The sequence below is a fragment of the Molothrus ater genome, chromosome 6 (assembly GCF_012460135.2).
Source record: "Molothrus ater isolate BHLD 08-10-18 breed brown headed cowbird chromosome 6, BPBGC_Mater_1.1, whole genome shotgun sequence".
Classification (NCBI taxonomy): domain Eukaryota; kingdom Metazoa; phylum Chordata; class Aves; order Passeriformes; family Icteridae; genus Molothrus; species Molothrus ater.
This window is the reverse complement of record NC_050483.2, coordinates 18,769,458-18,792,116: the sequence shown is the minus strand read 5'-3', so window position 1 is coordinate 18,792,116 and position 22,659 is coordinate 18,769,458. Positions and strand designations below refer to the sequence as shown.

General features: G+C 38.6%; 1 protein-coding gene across 1 annotated transcript; it reads right to left on the bottom strand.

Moving 5' to 3' along the window:
* Positions 1-10,533: 10,533 nt before the first annotated feature.
* GAL (galanin and GMAP prepropeptide) lies at positions 10,534-18,187 on the bottom strand. Its single transcript, XM_036384920.2, has 6 exons — positions 18,053-18,187; positions 17,842-17,922; positions 17,153-17,207; positions 16,042-16,128; positions 12,927-13,004; positions 10,534-10,835 (listed from the first exon to the last, which is right to left on the bottom strand). Exons 2-6 carry the CDS (start codon positions 17,920-17,922, stop codon positions 10,783-10,785), a joined length of 354 nt encoding a protein of 117 aa, XP_036240813.1. The 5' UTR covers positions 18,053-18,187; the 3' UTR covers positions 10,534-10,782.
* Between the last annotated feature and the right edge of the window lie 4,472 nt (positions 18,188-22,659).

Sequence of the window (22,659 nt, the reverse complement as noted above, 5' to 3'; positions counted from 1 at the left end):
CACTGCACAGAAGAAAGATGTGGCATTTACCTATACAGAATATGCTTTTATAAGGAAAGAGCCAAGGGCACTCTTTAATCTCTGTCAGAAATGTTGCATCCTCAATGAACTCCACAGAGTTCATTTGTTTGATTTAACCTTTTCCAGGTAGCCTAATTTGAATACATGCAGACACAGTGAGGAATAACATTTGTGTTAAAGGAGAAGCCTCTACCTGAGCAGTGGCACACAGACCACCACAGAGCTTTACCTGCTGTGACCTGAGTCCTTTTGCACATCCTCCTTTTATGGATTTGACCCTGGGTCCCCAGGAGCAGAATCCCAGGCACTGGATTTATAAGAATAAATAATTTGACAGCATGGTACAGCAGCAGGTCAGCTCAAGTTGGATACCTCTGCAGAGGGACCCAGAACAAAGAAATAATTAAAGCAATTATACCCTTATAACTCATGTACCCACCCCTCCTCTGCTCTTCAAGCACTCTGTATGTACCTCTTGGTGGAATGCCAGTTTTTGGTCTGGAGTCTTTTAACACCTTGTTGGATATTTTTTCTCTGCGCTCATGCAGCCAGGTCATACCCTGTTATTGTCTTGTCAAGTTGCAGCTCCTGCTGATGGTTACAGCTCCCTTATCTTCTTGTTTGTCCTTCTGGTGCACCTGCTTGCTGGTAGAGCATGGGAAACTAAAAAAGCCCTAGACTCAAGATAAACATTACTTAGCAACAACCAAAATGTAAGTGTGTTGCCAATTTCCTTCTCATACTAAAACCAAAACACAGCACTGTACCAGATAGTGGGAAAGTTAGTAAGAAAATTTACTCTGTCCCAGCTGAAAACATACCTAGATGTGATATCCTCACACCTAGAGATATCCTCACAGTTTGCAGCCTAAGGTTTGAGCAAATCACAGTGCTCCTGCTGAGCAAGTGAAGTTAAGCAAGGTAACAGTGTTATAAATCTGTGTAGCTCATTCTACTTAAAACTTACTTACGCTAAACATTTCTTATTTCTCAGCCTGTGGGCAGCTCTGTCTTATTGACAAGCACAGGGATTGTGTAAACTCACTGTTAGTAAAAGCAAAGGGCTGAATTTGGTGGGCTGAGGAGTTTTTGGTTTGTACCATCCCTGAGAGTGAATCCGTGCTGTGCAATTCTGCACGCTCACTGCCCAGTGCTGTCTGCCTCTGCCTTGCTCTGCCTAAACGTTGTTTATTCTTGCTGCAGCTGGCACTCCTGAGAATGAGAGGTCCTTGTTCTCAGAGCTAGTCATGGAGTTCAAATTCAGGTGTTGGACACCCCACAGGCAGTCTGGTTTCTCCATTTACAGGCTTGAAGGCCATTGTTACCTCTTCTACAGAAAGAGGTATTGTATACCTTAGAGTGGTTAAAGCCAAGATCTTTGAATGGGTCAGAAAAGTCACAAGAGGGAAAAAAAGGTTTAAAAAATTGTAATTAAAACTTTTTTTAAAAATATGATTGAAGAGAAACAGCTTATGCAAGGTCTTTTTAACAAGGAGGAAAAAAAGAAAACCCGGTTTGATAAAGTAGATTAAATGCCGTCCTGTTATATGCTTAAGTGAGAATCTCTTTGTACCAAGACAAAAGAAAATTGCTGTGGGTCAAGGCAGTGTGATTTACTTTTTTTTCCACTGACTTGCTACCTTTAACAGAGATGACAAGCATAAAAGTCACATCATTGCAAAGTCTTTTTCTTCAGACGAAATGAACTCCCTCACAAATGGGCAGCAATTTGCGAGTTGAGTCCTTTTTGCTGAAGGGCGCATGAAGAGCAGTCACTGACCATGGATTAGACAGCCCGAGGATGAGTGAACTATTACTCACATGATTCAATAATCTAACATCACAGGCAATTGATGCAGTCCTTCTTCTTCATTTGGTCAAGGATAAAAGGCCTGATTCTAAAATTTTTAGTGGCGGTAGTATCTAGTTGTGGGAATAGTGCCTCGACTTGACTTTACTTTATGGGATGATTTAAAAGTCTGGGCCCAGAAGTGATGCTAAAATTTAAATTCCTAATTTTCCTTTTGTTTCAGCCTGTGTAGAACACTGTGCTGTAAAGTCTGCTATGGCTAGCAGGGTTTAAGTGGAACACAAGAAGAATTACAGATCCCTTGTGAAATTATGTGAAATAAATTTTTGATTGCATTGCAATAATGTTCTTCAAGTATCATCTTAGAGTAAGTAAAACCTTGTAATGAAATTGCTTGCCCACATAATAATTGCTGAGCTGTGTGATTAGAAACTGAAGTGTCACTTTGCATGTGTCACAGTCTTTATTCTGCATGAAAATAGCACACATCCATCATCTGGAAATTTTTTTCCATGCAACTTTAACACCAGGGAGTCCACAGACATAAGCTATGTTTTAGAACAGTGTTCTAAATCAGCAATGTTTCTATAGATTTATGTGAATGATCAGACACTTGGTTTATGCCTTGGACTGATACACTGTCTATAAGCCCAAATATCCAAATTGATTACTCTCTAAATCAATAGGTTTGGCTTACATAAAACAGATGTATATAAATAGATATGTATTTTTTTGTATATATAGGATTTTTTTCTTGTGCTTTTAATCACCTTTAAGCTCAGCAATAACAAAAACAGCTCTATATTATCAACCCTTGTGTTCAGCAGAAATTCAAAGCACAGCCTCAACCTCTGGGAAGAAACTAACTATACCTCAGCTCAAATCAGAAGAAGCTAAAAGCTTACTTATTTCTAATGCAAAACTTATGAGTGCTTTTTCCCTGTTATTTCTCACTAAAACTTTGGCAATTTACCCAGACAGCCACTGCATGACTCGTGGGGAATTTCTCTCCTGACTTTACTCCCATGATGTTCCTAATGTTTGTTGTGCTCACACAGGAGCATTTTTAAATCACAGTTTACTGGCAGTGGGTATCACTGAGCCAGGGCATTTTCCTCTTGGCCAGCACACAGTGTTCTGCTGGAAGTTTTCACTTCCTCATTTCCAAAGGCTCTTTGCAATTATCATTCTTAGCAAATCAGACATCTCTATAGAGTCAACCCTGCTTGCCTGAGCTTTTCCATGAAGAGCACTATTACCACCTTGTGGCTATTTAAGCCATCTATTGCACTCAGAAGAATAGTGCTGGGGTGCATTGCAGCCTTCTAAATTGTCAACCTTCTCTGCTGTATCTTTTCTTTCACCTGCATGCAAATAACTAGAGAACCTAAGCATTAAGAACAAGCAACCCTAACATGTTCTACATAATATCTTAAATTGAATAATGAAAAAAAAGAAAAAAAAAAAGGAAAGCTGTAAACCTTGATCCTTCAAATATCTGAAACTTCTCTTCTGGAAACCCTTACCAAAGTTTAGCAAGTTATGGTTTTTTACCTTTAGGAAGAAAAGTCCAACAGGGTTGTGAGACAGGGCACAGTAACTCTTTTAAAACCTATTGGTTTAGTAACAGCAAAGGGAAAAATTATTCTCATGTTCATGGTCAACAAAGTAAGTGCTTGGTAGAACAGGCACAGCTGAACAGAAGGTGAGCCCAGGACTACAGTGTAGCTGTCCCCTCTGGTTGTGATTTTGCTGGCACATGGGAGCTCAGAAGGGAAGTGCCATAACCAAAACTAGAGTTTCCTGGCTCTTTTCAGAACTTAAATGTACATTCAGTGTTCATCTTTTTATTCATACCTTTCCTCTTCTAAAGGAAGGTCCTTCCTGCTGCAGGCTGTAATTTCAGCTTTTTATGTTATTTTAGGCTTATTAATCCTAACAGGAATTCAAAGTTCTGCAAAAATTTTCCCAGTCTGGGTAGCACAAGGGTAAGGTTTTCAGAAGGCGGTGCAAGTGCCTAGGACAATTTTAAGCATCGCGGTGCCAAAGTCCTGTAATATTTCAGAGGAAATTCAGGTGTTGCGTGCCTCACCCAGCCTGCTGTCAGTGTGGGGCCCAGGCAGAGCCACAGCACAGCCACCCCTGACTGGCTGTGGCTGCCAGCCCAGAACCTGCAATCACCTTGCTCTGGACTTGCCTTGACACTTCCCTGGCAGGTTTTTGGTGAGTTCATTTTATTTGCTGGATAACGCCACATTTTTGCTGGGAAATAGGTAAACCAATAGTAACACAGACAAAACTTTGATAGCATAAGTTATTAGTGTTCTCCATGCTTTCACCTATAGAGGGCATTTATTTTGGCATCCTAAGATTAAGTTGTGTATGAAGTTTGATTTTTAACAGCACATAAGTTCTTGCTTTAATAATGGTTCATATTGCATATAACTAATTAAAATTTCAAATCTTGTTGGCAATTCAATGCTTGACTTCCTTGAACAGTTTAATAGATCCAATCAAATGTGTTCCTAGATCTTAAAATAACTTAACACCTCCAAAAAAAGTTTTCAACTCATTCTTGAAAATAAAGCATTAAAATCCTTTGTTGCTTTAATTCTTCTGAAGAATGTATCTCAAGTCTGTCAACAGATGTGACTCCACTATGAATTCACAAAAGGTAGTGTGGTAAAAAATATTAGGTTTTTTTCCCCACAAAAGAAAACCTCCTTTCTATCTGGCTGGGGTGAAGAATAATGCTTATGCTTAATAACTACTACAAATGATAGAAGGAAAAAACCCAAGTTACATCATCTTCCCTTTATCTGGTCAGCAATATCTGGCTTATAAACATTGTCACAAATATTAATTTTTGATAATTACTATATTTTCTGCTAAAACATAGCAGAACAGGGAGAAGAATATAAAAATAATTATTAACATGCAAAATTATTATGCCTAATTAAACAAATGGTTGAGGGCTCTGGTGAACAATAAAATACCCTATATAATGTGCACTGCAAAAGGAATTCAAATAAAAATGAACTAGACAGCAAAGAAAAATGTAAATATTTTGGCAAAAAAGTGTTATATAGCTTGAACTATATGAAATTAAGTAAAATTTCACAGATATGAAATAAATAATGCACAGATAGAGTATAATTTCTTTAATGGCTAGAATCAGTAGATGGTTCTGATAGCACAAAGTGACAGTAGGAATTAATGAACAACGTGCCTTGCAGCAGGTGGAAGGCAGGAGTATTGTTGATGGAATAAGGGTGACTATAATTTTATTTCTGAAATTTCACTTTTTATGGAAGATCTCAGATTTGTTAAAATTAATTTCTTTTAATAGCATTGCTGCACTGGATGAAGTCAAACCTTAGTTAATATAAATAAATGTACTTTCAAGGTCAACAGTACCACTGCAGTTAGTTTCATAGGTCAGGATTTAGCCCTTGTATGTTGTATTTGATGAGGTTTATTTTTAAACAGTGGCTAAGTGGGTAATCAGCAGGAAAACCAGGCAGGGATAATTTGCAAAACCGTATTTTGAAAAATGGTGCAAAAATGTAACATTTAGCTGTAAAAACATGGTTATTTTTCCTCTCTGCTTCTACTGGATCTCTAAGCCTTAGGGCCTGGGTTCATTCTTCTTGAATTGAAGAAGGAAATCCAAATGCCTCATTTAAAATGTTGCTCTGGATTCAGAGCCAGCACCCACGCTCTGCTAGCAGGGAGCAGATGCAAATTTCATTTTTCAGAACTGCCCTCTTCATTTGCAGAGCCCAGGGTGCCCATGGAGAGCCCTAGCAGCAGTTAATCTAAGTGTCCTCAAACTCTGATTTGCAGGAAAGATGCATCAAATTCTCACAGAAACCTTTGGACAATACTTTAATTAGAATACTTTATTACTTTGCTTTTAATTGCTGCAGAGAACAATAGATATGAAAACCATCAGAAAGCTAATGATTCTTACATCTACTATCTTTTAGATCAGAAGTTGAAGAAGAATCAGGTAACATAATCAAATTGCAGAAAGATCTTAGGGAAGCAGGGTGTAATTCCCCTGTGCTGTCATCTGAATAAATAGCAAGCAAAGAATACTCTTAAAGATATGACATAGGAACTTATATTGATGTAAGTAATTGAAGCATCAGTTTTAGATTTAGTCAAGAAATGCTATCAAATGCTATGCTATTTGATATTGATAAATGTAAATAATAGCCATAATGTGCATAAATCTGATCAATTATTTTTCAGTAGAATGATTTTTAATGGAATAGAATAATTTAAAGGAAATGCAATATCTCATGAACATGTTGAAGGGGAGATTATAGAAGCATTACATTCTGAATTAATTATATTTGTGTTGGTGAGTGATACATAGGCAACATTTATTTCAGAAACTAAAAAAAATCCAATCTGAATGGTAACAGGTATTAATTTCTCCTCAGACAGACATTCTGTAGGAGACTCATGTCTCCTAGCACTCAGAAAGGCTGTATGATTTATATATACTTAATTAGAAGATAATCTGTGGAGATCAATTAAATTAGAAATGCACAAGGAGAATCTCAAGGGAATTTGATAAACTTTTGGGGAATAAGTTTTTTTATACTATTTTTGCTCCTTTACAAGAAAGGAGATAAAATAATTCTCATCTTCAGTTCAGCTCTGGCTTTCCACAGCTCAAGTCTGAGTGTGGCACATGCATTGACAAATGCCCAGTGCTCCAAGGTAATAAAAACCTTAACAATTTGCTATTTGTACACCCAGCTCCTGAGTCTGGGTAGTAAAGGGATCAGTGAGGTGTAGTTTTCTATGGTTGGGTCACACTCAGTCCTCATACAATTAGGTATCAGAATTAGTATTTGCATTTATTTAAAAATAAGTAATAAACCACAAAATAGTGACAGAAATACTGCACCATTAATGTACTCTCTGAATTGGTGAACAATTGTTCTGCTAAAAACACTTGAGTCCCAACTTTCTTTTAACCCTTTTAAACTTAGAAAACTCCTGAGGTAATCTACATTCTGGACAAACTGCAAAATACTTCTCTAACTTGCTTCCATTTTGTGTCACATATCCTGAAATCATTTTAAAATACTTTTGCCACTTTTTGGGGGAGTTATTAACGTGTTTCTTCGCATGCTATCTCATATCATGTCTTCTCATCTCTTTGGAAACGCAAAAGAGCACTTGAGGATATGTCAGAATCCTTTGTGAATGGACTCACACCCAGCTTCTCTCTGACCTCAGGCAAAAGGAGCTGTAGTTTGAACCCTGGTAACATTAAACCTGGAAGCAGAATTCTGGCAACCCCAATATCAGGTCCCATCAAACATCCTCAGTACTCTGAGTCCTACCTAATTTTTCTATGCTAATGTTGCAGTCTGACCTTTACATGAGCAGACAGGTGGGAAAATACATGTATCTTGTCAGCTCCCTGATGGCTTCCTAATCTGAATAGACTCTTCTGTGCCAGCTGTGCCACCAGAAATTCCCCCTTTTATGATGAACTGATTTGCATTTAAATAAGTTTTAATGAGACTACCTGGCAGGTAGGTGAAACATTGTACAAAATTATAGGGGTTTTTTGTTACAGGTAGAGCTCATAATTCAGTATTTCTCCAGAATTTTTAGCCAAATGTAAGTGATTTCCATGTTTCTCTTGTAAACTGCCATCAAATGCTGTGCAGCTGAAGGAGTCATGTTTAATTAATCCCTGGATCAGGTTCTAAGGGTTGTTTTATAGCTCTGTGCTCTCATGTCCCTAATTTGGTCTGAAAAAAAATTAATTAAACATTTGGACCTTGAAGGACTTTTCTTCCATGAATATAACTGTTTCAGAACCTATGGCTTGTCCTGTGCCACAATTTCATCAGGAGATGTATGGAAAAGCCTTCTTGGTTTTTCTCTGTGTGGAGTTTAAAAGTGTTACTTGATAATTTTATCATCATTTGGCATTTAATCATTATATCTTGGGTTACTAGAAAAAGCACTTTTAATACAACATTTAAGATTTTCATCTCCCACCTATTTCGTTTCTCTGTGTATGAAAATCACTGTAAAAATATTTGTAACTTTTCCCTGTGGTTTTTCTGGCCTGACAGTGATTTTTTTTCTCTGCAGTGAAAAAGTTCTCCAGAACTGCTCTTGGTATCAAAATTGGGAATGGTATATTTTCATTGTGATTCCTACTATTCCCTTTGATTTTCTATCCACTGTTGAGGTTTAAAAGAACATTTTTAGAGGACTGTGTCCAATGAGTCTGAGTTATATTTCCAGACATAATTTGGAGCATCAGTATGCGTATGTAAAATTAGAGTTGGTTTTCTCTGCGTACATAATTTGCTTGCATCAGCATTTAATCTCATCTTCCATTTTATTGTCCAGTCATTCAGCATCATGCAAGCCTTCTGTTCATTGTCAGAGTTAAATTTGCATGAAGGGTAATTTCATATCACTGGCAAACATTACAAGAAATGGTTACTCTTTTGGGGTTTTTTATTTGGCTTTTGTCTGTAGTGTAAATATAAGTTTGAGCTAATCCTACACAACAATGGAATAGAAAATATGCAAAGAAGCAAGAAATGATACTATGAGATGGAAAAGGGGATTTTTTAATTCTTATTTTCTACTGAAATGTAGCATTCTTTTATTGTCCATTTGCCCCATTGAAACTTACTGCTTTCAAATTGTGTATTAAAGGACATTGGACATTTTTATCAGGTGTTCATCCAAGAGGTTCATTATGGAGATGTTTTTCCAAATATTTGCAGAAATTATGTTTGAGATGAAGTGATTTAAGACATACTTTAAATAAAATGAGTGTTAATAAAATAATAATGTTACTGAAATTGTGAAATTGATCCAGGAGAATTGACCCAGAACTCCTTACTGTGGTTTCCCCCCTTCATATTTGCAAAGATAAGAGGCATTACAAGGGTGAAAAAAACAAGGTGAAAATTTTACCTGTCTCTATTTCAGAATATTATCAATATGTGTTTGAATGCAGAAATTATTAAATGAAAGTATGTGGACTGCTTTTGATAATTAGTTTATAATAATCTGGTTTCTATAATATATATATTATAATATATATAATATATAACAGTGCAGCACAACGTCAAACCTTGTGAGCCTCCCTGTTTAGACAGTACTGTAAATCTTCCTGATCCTATGAGTTTTCCACTGTTTCAAATAATCTCAAATGTCAGAATTTTGAATAACCATTCTAACAGTATGACTCCAACTCTAAGGAGCTGAAGGTATACTATTTGGATCAAAGAAATAACTGTTTCTAATTATATCCCATTATTTCTAATTTCTTATCCTTTTTGAAAAGGAAAGAAATTCAATGCTAAAATGAAGTTCCTTTTATTTGGTCATAGATTCAGCTGCTTTGCCAGAGATGGATTCCTTCTGAGTTCTTCAAATAGATCCTTCTGAGTTCTTCAAATAGACTGATTTTAGCAGTCAATGAGCCAAAGTCCATGGAAGTCAATGAAAAGAAAACCTCTTGATTTTAGTGAGGTTATTTCAAGGTTATGTGAGAAGTGTGGACATTGCTAGTGGAAATGAGAGTTTGGACTTGCTGAGCTGTACTAATGTACAGGGGTTAAATTTCACTCCGTTCTTTTTTCACATTTTGGGAAGCCCATAAATTTGCCAAATACTGTTGAACTAGCAGTGTGTATATTAGCAATGTACACTTCTTTCATTACTCTGAAAAAACAAGAAGAAATCCAGTAAAAGATAGTGTGAAGGGTTTGCTCAGAAGCTCACTGGATCTGCTATGAAGTGTCTTTTGACACTTTGGAAAGTGAAAACATCAGACATGAGATCAGAGGCTGAGTGATTATCACAGGAGGAGCACAGCCTGAGTGACAGGGTGGCATGGCTGGCTGGGTACAAAGCACACACTGGTGCCTTGGCTTTTAGAATTCTGCTGTGCTAAAAGTGAAAAACAGATTAGATAATAAAGTCTGCAAAATTTCTGTCAGTCTGTGCACTCCAGTGCACGTCAGCATTTTGAAAGGATGATATTTCATTGCACTGTGCAGAGGCTGAAAGTCATCTGAGTATGAAAAACCTTTCTAAGGTTCTGTAACCTCTCAAACCTTTCCTCAGTCTTGATCTGACATTTATTGTGTGCAGGCCTAGCATCCTGGTCCAGCACATCAAAGCCGTTTTGCATGGATTAAACATGGGCCCAAGTGCTTTGCTGGACTCAGAATAAAGCATCTCATGAAGTATATTTTTAATCTTGCAGCAGCCAGGAGCTTTTCTTCATTAAGATTGCAGCCCTGTGTCTCAATGACATGGAATCCTACACATAGGATTTGTGTAAACCTGCACAGAACACTTAAATCTGCATTGCACCAAGGTATGCTCCAGCCAATAGGCCAGTGGAGTACAGGTGAATAATACAAAATTTATTTTGAACAGGTCTGTGAAAATAGGAGCATGGAGTAATGTTTCCTTGAAACACAGAAGGATAGACAGATCTGTGACTTAAAATGATCCTGCATGGCAGCACTCTGAAGTTGTTTTTCTGTTATTTAAAGTATCAATATATAGTGTATATGTTTTATTCTGCTCTAATATTGCAGAGTAGAGATGCAGTGTAATCTTACAATTTACCCCAGACTTTTTGTGCATTGTGTGCTGGTATGTACATAATTTTAAAATGAAACAACTTCATTGCTCTTTATTTTTATTTTATCATTTACCTACAGAAAAATTTTACCAAAGCAAAATTATACACGATGACATTGCAGGAGAGGGATGGAAGGAAAAAAAAAAAGCAAAAAATAATCCAACAAACTAACCAGAGGGCAGAATGCTGTTTACCATTTATCAAATAAATGCAAACCATTTAGGTCATTTTGTTTTTTTGTTTAGAATTCAGTCTAAATCGACACTACAACAAAATAAGAATGCATTCTTCAAGACTGGTTCATTTCCTCTGGTGTAGGTAACTTGTCAAGTGCTCCCACCTCTGAAAAACAGGAAAAAAAAGGTAATTAACACATATGTAAATATGCATATTTATCTTAACAATTAAGTAATGAAATCCAGTTTCAGTAATATAATTTTTTCTAATATTTTTCTCAATTTTAAAAGATAAATCTTTGAAGTTGTCGTATTTCAACTTATAAAATACTGGGCTTTTTTCCTTTTGAATGTCAATAATATCTTCCTGATACAATTTCAACATTTTAGAAACAGCAGTGACAGAACAACAATTATATTAATTTTATTATGTCAATTGATATTGCTGGATCCCAGCATCTCATGAGACTTAATATTATCTAATTACAGCTGCCATTCTACGTGTTGCTCTTTATGAGAAGCGCTTAAAGCTGGAGGGAATAATTTCCAAGAGAAAAAGATGAAGGCCCCTTTTAGTTATTACCAAGGTACTTCTTAGCAGTAAAAATACTGCCTTTTTCTTGCAGATTAAAATGTATATCTAATCTGAATCACTATTGCCTGAATCTGAATCCCATGAGTGAGGCTTTTCCCCCTTCCCCCACCAAGGAACATCTCTAAACCAATGTATTTAATGCAGTAAGGTTTCACTGAAGTAAATGTGTTGAAGGATTTCTATCATTAAAAAATATGGTATGCACCTGCTTGATTTACAGTTCTGGATTTGTGTAAGAGTTTGTACTAAGCCTTTCCAATAAATATTGTTAAGAGATAATATGTGACAACATTCTGTGTCTGTTCTAACCTGAGACTACAAGAACTATGTCTGCAAAACCCAGATCTGCAGATTCATTTTTTGTTTTTCACGAGGACATGGAAATACCACCACCTTTTCTGAATAAAAACAACTGTTTGTCATTACCATCCTAAGAAGGGAGCCTTTTAAGCTCATTTGTTGCAGGGAAGAATTTGTATTTCTGTGAGATGCTTTTTATTTTGTCTGATTTAGCAGCTTTTAGCCTATGCAGAAGGTGTGTGACTGAGGTTATTTTGCACCCTTTTTGCTGTGTCCAAATATTGATTTTACTTCCTAGGCTCATACAACAGAGTAAAGGAGAGTTTTGGGCTCTTTCTTCACAGTGGTACAACAAACAAACCACTACTTTGTCCACAGTAAATACATATGCTAATAATCTACTTTAAATATGTGCTTGAATTATTTCAGGCCCTTAGGACCAACTATACAGAGGTTTTGTTTTCAAATGTAAATTCAATTCAATAAGCAGTGGGTTCACATTTTCAGTAATGAGAATTATTTTCCTTGGGTGGATACAAGTAATTCAGAGAACAATGCATCTCAGATATGCAGAAAATGAACTGATCTGTTGAAAGTCTCTTTTAATAATGAAATTAAAATACAAATGCACATACAGTTCCACAGCATACACTTGACACAAAGTTGCTTATAATTTGTTGTATACAAAAGAACATGGAAGTTACTGATTTATTGAATTGTCTACTTTTGAGACAGAAAAAATCCTCAAACATTTGCAGTAGAATAACCTTTTTCTATCTGTTGGTTTCTTAGCAACTATCTACAATGGTTTAATACATTTTATAGACAGTTTTAGAAGAGCTGAAGAGGTTTCTAAAAGCTGAATATTGTGTTTGTTTAGATTTTTTTAAAGCAAAACCAATGAAAACTCAGAAGCAGATAAATTTCTTCACTGCATTCCATAGTAAAGTTACCATTCTTACAGAACCAGCTGTAAGCTCAGCATTACAACTCTCATCACAACCATGAGGCTGTACAGAGCTTTTACTTCAGAGTGTTCCGAGCTGTTTGCCAACATTCAGCTTAATGTTGTTGTTGCAATTTTGTCTTGCAACTTTATTGTAGAATACGTGCAAAAAGAGAGATGTGTTCCTTTTGGCACTAACAAGTGATGGGATGGTATCAGAACTCTGCTACATCTGATCTCCACTGAGCTGCAATTTCTCAGGATCACCTGCACTCTGTGTGTGAGAGTGATGCCACGGGTGCTGTTGCAAGTCCTGCACACTCAAATCTGCAGCAGATGTGTACCTTAGGCATAGTCTTGTCTCCTCAGTAAATTTCCTACCAGAAACTGTGAAAGAATAAAAGGTACTCACTAACCTTTCAGATGCAAGTAGGTCAAAAATTCAATTACTGTGCGCACAATGTTTTCATCAGCCAGGGGTCTCCCAAGGCTCCCTGTGAAACAAGCTGGCTGTTACTCACACTTAACATGGTTCAAACACATCATATGAGATACTGTGGTTAAGTTAATGAGCACTCTGGGGAGGGGAAAAAACCACCAAAACTATCGGAAATTCCTTTTTCCTTAAAATCCTTGATGGAAAATCTCCTTTCATGGAAGGGCAAAGCCCCTATAAGGCAGGTGGCTACAATTCTCAGAATGAAAATCACCCAGCTTTGTAGGCCATTGCTGCATAGCAGCTGCTTTGACACCTTAGTGGTTGTGGTCTCTAGGCCTTATGAGATCTGTTGCAGAAGAGAATTATCCTCTGTCCCCAGCTCTCTCTCTTGTCTCCACCTGAGCCTGCAGGAATGGGTTAAATTTCAAATTTAGCAAACAAATTCATCAGCCTTACAGAACAGTTAAAAGTTCATTCATGTAGCCTGACAAATTACATAGCAGTGATTTGTGGCCCAAAACCTAGGCCTGGGTGTTTTTCTACAAGTCCAGAAAGCTGTTTTCACATAGGTACCTAATCCAATACACTTGTCTTAGAGCTTGTGAAAATAGCTTTTGGATGCTGTTTTAATGGCCTAATGGATGCTTCTTATTGCACTTTTGAGAAGATGCACTTTCTGCATCTATAAACGAGAGAAAAAAATATCAGCCAGGAGTTGGAGGAAGACACCTTGCTATTTTTAGGAGGATGGAGAACTGCTGTCTATTAAGAACAAATGTTAAGTAATTTCCCCAAGATGTTTAACTCTCTGCACACAGATGTGGGTACCAGAACCAACAAACAATCCATTATTACATCACTGAAAACATTATCAGATGGGTCAGAAGGCAGACTGAGCTCTGCAGCACAAATTTAAAACATTGGTAAGAGCTGAAAGGGACACAAAGGTTTCTGGTGAAAGGAGAATAAGCATTTAAGAATGCATTTAATGGACTTGCACCTAAAAATCTTGTCTTCCAGTCTTTGAACTCACACTAAGACATTATTACTATTTGCATTAATAATACTCTTTTATTTGAATTTTTCCTTAGCTTTTATTCCCACCTAACCTGTTATGGATTTTTGTTATTATTATATTGGCCACATTTTTTCAAGACTTTTTTATCCATGTGAAATTTATTGGATAAATATTTTTCCTCCATGACTTGGAAATATTGTACTTACGTATTGCTCTGCTATTTACCTTTACTCTGCATAGTGGATCACTTGCAGATTTCAGTAAACAAACCATTATGATCTTGTAACTTGAAGATTTGACTAATTATGCTCATCGATGGTTGTATTTTTGTTGTGGGCTTTTTTCCTGGACCTAATGTTCAGTCCCTAATACAGCTTACAAATTTTTCTAGGTTATATGGAGAGCTTATGAATTTTGCAGCATTCCTTCAAGGAGAGCACAGTCCTTTGCAGGAACTCTTTCACATTAATAAAATAACAAGTGCATATATTGCCATTTAAAAGGTCTTTTACAAATAACCAGGAGAAAGCCTTCATTTTCAATTAAAATAATATACTGATTACCATATGCATTATATATAGAGAGACATATTTAAATCTCCTTTGGGTAGGAACTCTATAATAAACTTCAGCTTCAAAGAAACATTTGATGAGGGAAGAGAATGAAGTTCATAGCAGAGGCAGCTGTGTAATTTTGAAGTCTCATCCTGACAAGTTTGGTTGGGTTTATCTGCAACTGCTGAGGTTTAACAGTACCCAGGAAGAGAGTTCCATAAACCCATAAGTTCATATTCCTGTAAGGGACCTGGGATATGCACAAATGGTAAAATGTTGCAATGTGATCTCTACTACTGGATTACAAATCCTTTACTTTTACATTGGTTTTGACTAGCCATATATTGTTTTAACCCTGGTATTTGAGGCAGCAGGATTGGATTCTTTCCCTTAAAAAACAAAGAAACAAAGAAAAAAAACCCTAAAGCACAGCACCAAAAAAGTACTACACACAAACCCCAAAGCCCCACTGTGTAACTGTGCAGACAGTGCTTCAGAGAGTGTTAACAATTAAGAAATGTATTAATGTTTCTCTTCTCTTTATGAAGTATTCATCTATGAGATTGTAATTAAGCACGTCCTTTATTTATGAACTTATTTAGTGTTAACTACATTTGTACTGGTCTAGGTGTTATTTAAAATAGGCTCCAAAACCTCTGTTTTGCCCCCATTAGTGCAGTGATAAATGCACTCAGTAAGGACTGTGATCACTTTTATCAGCCTAAGGATGAGATTCATCCCAGCTCACTTGAGATGTTGGCAGCAGGTTTAGTTTCTTCTTAGGAGATAAAACAGGTTTTTCTAGAAATTTCTGCACCTTATCCTGAAATAGGCGTTCAAAATAAAGCCTAAAAATTGTCAGCTTCTCTTCATAAGGGAGTCCAGACATATATTTGCATTTTAGAGGCCCAGCTTTGGATGACAAATCCAGAACAAGGCTGCACCCTTTTCATTGAATTTACTAAATTCTGACACATGCAACATCTGAGCATTTTGACTTCAGTTGTGACCAGGTTCTCAGTCTACTAATGAAGATAAGCCATCTTGCTCAATCATAGGAAATACTGAGACCTTGTATTTTCTATAGCCTTCATTACTGAAAGACACCTTTATAGACTCTCTCCTTTGCCAAAGACCAACTGAATCTGGAGTGGCTAGAGTGGCATTTGAAATACTTACTTTAACATATGAAAAGAGAAAAAAAGCAAAGTTTTTTCAAAGCAATATGACCTATTACACATTTAGAGCAACAAAATTATGATAGATTTTCCTAATCACTTAGATGTTGTAATCTATAACCATACAAAGATTACATTGAGTGGCCAAATGTAATTTTTCTTCTTTTCATATGTTTATTAGGATTTCTGTTGAAATGCAGAAATAGTTTTGTGTCCAAGTAGTCAGTTCAATAATAAATTATTCAATAAATGGAATAGTAATTTCAGTAGTAAATTCAATAGTAAATAAATTACTTAACATAAGAAACAAATCAAAAATGCTTGTTTCCAGACTTTCATTACCTGCTTTAATATCCTCTTCAGGCAGTGTTTCACGTTTACCAGTGAAACCATGCTTGTCATTAAAAGATCTGTGGTTATCTACTGCATCTGATAAATAAATTAAAAATCAGAGGAGTTAATAGACTCAGTAAAAGCTTATCAATATGACCTGCTGCTTATCAATGTGACCTCAGTAAAAGCTGATGAATATGACCTGCAACAAAGGATGATTCTTATTATCCAGTCTTAGATGTAAAATAGAACTCTTTGACAAGATCATTTCCCCACAGTATTTTTTCCAATTTGCTTAGATCTGCTTTGGGCAAATATACTTCCAGGCATTTACAGAACCAGTTAATACATTTAAGATGCATAAAACTTCTTTTCTTTTTTTAATGTATCCATATTGCTAGCTAAAAAGAATGAAAAATGTCAGAGTAAGTACGTGTAGTATTTGTGTGTTACTGAGACTGAAAATATAGAAGCACTGGTGATGAATTTTGCCACATTCACAAGAATTAAGGGTGAAAGGAGAAATATTTGAGACAGCTTAGCTCTGCATTACTTTTCTTACAACCTGAATTTGTTATCACCACCTGTAAACCAGTTCTCCTGTATTTTGAACACCTTGTATATTGATTTTACACATAGTGAGCTGCTAATCGTCTTGAGTTTGCAAGTTACTGTTTTAATTTATTTTGCTTTAATTTAAAAAAAATTAGTCTTATAAAGTCAAATAGTGAAAGTTTGTAAAAAGATTTAGAGGTGAAATCTGAAATACATGGAGAGGTACACATTTTGTCATTCTGCCCTTGACACCTATGATGCTGTAAGATTTTTTAACTCTTCTGGTGGTGACGTATTTGTCATATGAAAATTACAGTTCAGAAGCACCAAATGTGAGCAGATGTGTCTCTGGACATAAGGCCTTCCATCACACTTCTTTAGAAAAGAACAGCTGTCATCTAAGACAACTCAGTTCTATGGCAGGCATGTGACAAACATCTAAACAAGTGTTCTCCCAAATGAATTTGTTCAGTCTTGCAGGCTTAGACAAAACTGCCATATTCAGAGAAGTGAATAACACAATTTTTGCATTTTGAAATAATGAAAAAAGAAGTGCCTCACTTACGTGGCCCAAGTAGATAACCAGCACTATTCAAAGTCCAACCCCTTTTGTCTTTCGCCTTAAAGGAAAAACCACAAGTATGTTATTGCAGGATCTACACTCAAAAGGATATTCTCTGAGCAGAAAGAGTCTTCTGAAGGCTCAAAATCAAGAAAAAAATATTTAAAAATAAAGCAAATCATATTGAAGTAAATATTCATGGTGAGCTCTTGCCCCTCCCTAAGTCTATAGTGTTGCTGTTGACATCCTTGTGGTTTGGCTGTTTCACACCACATAAGTGATGACTGCAAATCACACTTTGGAGGCAGAAATTTCAACTTTATACTAGAAGTTTATATTGCCACCTGATAGCCACCTTAGCAAACAGCAATGCTTCTTTTTATTGCTGGGGTTTACAAGACAGCCTCTTCATAAAAGAAGTCCATATGTACATCATCGTTTCGGAGGCAGGTGGGACACCCATTCCATTTTGGTCTAGCAACTAGACATTCTTAGTTATAGTATTTTTTTTACAAGAGTGCTAGTATTCAAAATCTCGAAATTCTTAGCTAAGGGAAAAAATAAGAGGCAAACTGTTAATAGCCCGAAATGGTTTTGGGTGCTGTATCCTTTACAACCCCTACATCTAAGAACAGTGTTCATCCGTGGGAGGTTCGCGGTGGTCCCTGACTCGCTGAGACACGGATACTTACTGAGAAAACCAGCCCGAGTGTTTCCGAGAGGGTGGCACAAAGGATTAAAGACAGGAACAGGACTCCGGTGCACCTCTGCATCTGCAAGAAACCGCAGCGGGGTAAACGCGCTGCCCGTCCCGGGGCGCGGGCTGGGCGGGAAGGGGGTGCGGGCGAAGCGGCTCCCAGGGCTGGGCAGCCCAGTTCCCGCTGGGAGAAGGGCCGGGGGTACCTTGAGCTGGGGGGTCTGTCCCTCGCAGAGCTGCCGTGGCGAGGCCGGAGCGGGGCTGGTCCCACGGCGGGCTCTCACTGCATGGCCGCGGCCCCGCCGCGCTCCCGCCGCGCTTTATGGGCAGCGGAGCGGCCGCGCCGAGAGCCGGGAGCCGAGAGCCGCCCACCGCCTCCCCCCGCCTCCCCCGGGCCCTTCCTCCGCCGCTCTAGGAAGGGCAGAAATTACCGCAATCCAATTAGAGACACTTGGGAGCACGACGCGGGGAGCCGGGAGCTGCAGCGAGGGCTGTCAGCCTGCCCTGTGCCCGCGGCCAAGGGGGACAGGGAGTGCACATCGCTTATCAGAGAGCCAAGGGGGGACAGGGGAGTGCCAGAGACCCAAGGGGGGACAGGGGAGTGCACATCGCTTATCAGAGCCCCAAAGGGGACAGGGGAGTGCACATCGCTTATCAGAGAGCCAAGGGGGGACAGGGGAGTGCACATCGCTGCTCAGAGAGCCAAGGGGGGACAGGGGAGTGCACATCGCTGCTCAGAGAGCCAAGGGGGGACAGGGGAGTGCACATCGCTGCTCAGAGAGCCAAGGGGGGACAGGGAGTGCACATCGCTGCTCAGAGCCCCAAAGGGGACAGGGGAGTGCACATCGCTTATCAGAGAGCCAAGGGGGGACAGGGGAGTGCACATCGCTGCTCAGAGAGCCAAGGGGGGACAGGGGAGTGCACATCGCTGCTCAGAGAGCCAAGGGGGGACAGGGGAGTGCACATCGCTGCTCAGAGAGCCAAGGGGGGACAGGGGAGTGCACATCGCTGCTCAGAGAGCCAAGGGGGGACAGGGAGTGCACATCGCTGCTCAGAGCCCCAAAGGGGACAGGGGAGTGCACATCGCTTATCAGAGAGCCAAGGGGGGAAAGGGGAGTGCACATCGCTGCTCAGAGAGCCAAGGGGGGACAGGGAGTGCACATCGCTGCTCAGAGAGCCAAAGGGGACAGGGGAGTGCACATCGCTGCTCAGAGAGCCAAGGCGGGACAGGGGAGTGCACATCGCTGCTCAGAGAGCCGAGGGGGGACAGGGAGTGCACATCGCTGTTCAGAGAGCCAAAGGGGGACAGGGGAGTGCACATCGCTGCTCAGAGAGCCAAAGGGGACAGGGGAGTGCACATCGCTGCTCAGAGAGCCAAGGGGGACAGGGGAGTGCCAGAGACCCAAGGGGGGACAGGGGAGTGCACATCGCTGCTCAGAGAGCCGGGCACGGGAGGGTGCCTGAGAGAAGGTGCCTGAGAGAGCCACTCTGCTCTGCCCTGCTCTGCTGCCGAGCGCTGCAGCTCCCGGGGCTCACCCCCGGCTCCCTGACATCCTTTGAGTGGTGCCCGGTGTCCAGCACCGGGAGAGGAGCGCTGGAGTCTGTCCCTCCTGCCGCTCTGTGGCTGGGACGGCATTTCTTTCGGGGTTAAATGTAAAAGCCAGGGATTCAGCTCTCTCCAGCGACTAGACCTGCTCCAGTCTGTGCATTTACAAGCAGTGGAGTTTCACCAGTTCGCTCATCTTAGTTGTGGTTGCAGCTGGCATCGGGATATGCAAAACTGAATTACAAAGCAGAGATTCCTGTATTGGTTCCATTTTTCCCCCCTGCCAAATTGTACTTTCTCTACAATAAATTAGTTTATTCACTGCAAGTCCCTCAAATTCATTTCTCTTTCAATGAGAAAACATCACACACAGACGTTGCACAGAACAAATTCTACTTACAGCTCCTTTTCCAGAAACTGCCAGAGTCCCTGCAAACTTTTGAACAACACACTTATCATTCACTAGTTTAAACTTTTTTTTTACTTTAACGTAGCATAATGTTTACAACCCAAGCTAGAAGCAGCAGCTGTGTCTTGTATTTCCATTTCCTGCCCTCTTTTGTTGGATGCAGTATGGTTGTAATAGTCTAGCCTTGTCTTTGGGTCTCTGAGCAAAAACTGCTGGGATGAAGTTTATTTTATGCAATTCTTAAATGCTGATGTACATACATGGGAAGCTCAGCTTTGCAGATTTTATTTGGTACTTTTTATCATTTGCTGAAGGTGTTCTCTCAGCTATTGCATGATCCTCACAATTCAAATTAGATAGATATGGGGAAAAAAGCAATATAATTTCTGCAAAGTGATGTTGTCCTTTACCTTATCAAAAGTGCATTTTTGACTGAAATCCCTTAGCTTTCAGATGTTAACTTCCACTAAGTAATTTTTGGAACATGAAGCTTCTTTGTGCACAAAATGTTTTCTTTTTGTTACAGTATTTGCAAAAAACCCACAGAAGTTATATCAAGAGATGTCCAATTTTGCATTCAATAAATGTTACAAAAATATGTTAATTCTGTGAGCTTTGATTAATTTTATTTTTGATGTTCCTGTAAAAGGTATTTGAAATGTTTTTGAACATGCAGTTTTTATTCTGATTTTTCATCCACAGTACTTGCACCTTCATGTCAAATTTGAGTGAAATGATCTCTTCATCTCCACTAGAGTCAGATGCAAAAAAAAGCTTTCTTGTATACTGAAAAGCTTAATCCATCACTTGCCCATCTTACTTTTATGTCTAAATCTATCTTTATTTTAGCGTCAATTAAATAATTTTATCAGTCATTCCTACAATTGATGTTCTCATTCCCACAATTTTCTTTCTCAAGAATGCCATTAGTCTTTTTTTATTCCACAGAAATTTTAACTCTCACTGCTCAGAGAAAAAAAAGATGAGCATTAGTCTGAAGCCTGCCTTTCCTAGCTTAGCTTGACTGATGGCCATCTGAGTGACTGCACAGCTTGTTTCCATTGAGGAGACCCTTCAGTGAACCAATTCCTCCAGTGATTTATTTATTGTCTGCCTAATTGTAAAGGCTAAATGCAATTTGCAGTAGCTGTTGGGTTATGCCTAATCCTCACCAGAGGTCCATCATCAGATAAACTCACAATGAAGCTCATCTAAATTCACTCAAGTCAATGGAACAATAAGTATTGATAACAAAACTGTCTCTGGTGTCTCTGAAGTGATACATGACAGGATTGGCTGTCTCACACAGCAAGATGTATATGTAATTTCATAGATGTGATTGTGACTGCATTTCAAAAATAATCCAAAGGAAAACAGGGAAGAATAATGTATGCAGCCAGGGCAAAAAGCTTTGAATTTTTAAGGAAATTATAATATGGATTAAATAAATGACAGTATTGAAACATTGGATTTGGGAAATAAAATTATTGCATTTTTGTCACGGGAGATTTAATTTTGAGAACAAACAGTAAATCCTAAGGATTCTACCATGTCTTTAATGATAAAAGTGTCTCTTTTATACAATTGATGAGGTAGGATGGACCATTTAAATTTTAATTAGCAAAAACGTAAGCCACCCAGAATTGGCTATCTTGTATAGTAGGAAAAATATTGAATAAAAGTGGATTTTGCATTATATTTTCAAAGGGTCTGGAGTCTGACTCCCTTCACAGTTGAGATTACTGAGAGATAATGAATGAAGCAGGAAAAAGCATGTCTGCTATTTCTGTGTTGAAGTTGTCTAATAGAGTTGTTTTCACCAACTCACCAATGAATTTTAAAATCAAATATTAGAAACCACTGCAGTCACAGTGATGTCCATCTGCACAAAAAATGAGTGAGTTTTTTCCTACTTCTCAGGCAACATCAAGTGTAAATATATTGTTTAAGACCTTTCACAGGCATGTACACAAAACCTCTAATATTATATGAGCAATTGTAATGAATTCTAAGCTTGGGAGATAAATTACCAGAAAAAAATGTCTCCCATATATGAGTAATTCAGTGAAACAATGACATTACAGAAAGTAAATGCTTTATTGGAGGAGTGACATCATCCAGCTAACTAGGAATGATTGGTTGCAGAAGTTTCAAGATGCCTAATTTGAATCCTATTCAATATTTACCAGGTGATCACTAAAATGCAGTGACACCAGTAGCTTACATTGCTGTCTTTTCTGCATTGGAAACAATTTCAAATTTTTGAGATCAGTGTTTCCACCCTGAATAGAGAGATTTATTATAACTTAGCAGAGTCTTCTGAAGGCTCAAGATCAAGAAAAAATATTTTAAAAATAAAGCCAAATCATATTAAATACTCATGGTGAGCTCTTGCCTCCTCCCTGTCTAAGGATGGGTCAGAGGCACTGCCTCTCTCAGAAGCAAGCACAGTTTTATTTATCTCAGCTCTGTAAAGGCTGAGCTTGGCACTCAGCTCCTGCTAGAATTAGAGCTCAGCTTCTCTGACTCTCCTGAGTCCAAGTGGGAACCCCTGGCTCAAAGGGCTGATTCAAGATTTATAGCTGCAGAGGCTCCTTTACCAAACTCTGAATTCTGATGCATACCTGTAGGAGGTTGGTTCTTGGCTTAGTTTTCCTTTTAATTCCTCTCTCACTGATGACTTCCTCCTCCTTTCATCAGCTTCAGGGGGAAGCTCACACCTACCAAACACGAGGGAGTTTCTGCTCCTGCAGGACCTCAAGAGGAATTCCTGCCTACCCAATCCCTATAGGGCTGCATGCTGTTTAACATACCCCTCAATGGTCTGGATGATGGGACTGAAAATCCCAAAACCTTCA

Coding starts and splice junctions, on each gene's coding strand:
- GAL (XM_036384920.2), bottom strand. CDS start 17,922: ATGCAGAGGTGCACCGGAGTCCTGTTCCTGTCTTTAATCCTTTGTGCC. Junction 13,005..16,041: donor TGAAGAGGATATTAAAGCAG/GTAATGAAAGTC, acceptor CTTGTTTCACAG/GGAGCCTTGGGAGACCCCTG. Junction 10,836..12,926: donor GACCTACTTGCATCTGAAAG/GTTAGTGAGTAC, acceptor CCTGTTTTTCAG/AGGTGGGAGCACTTGACAAG.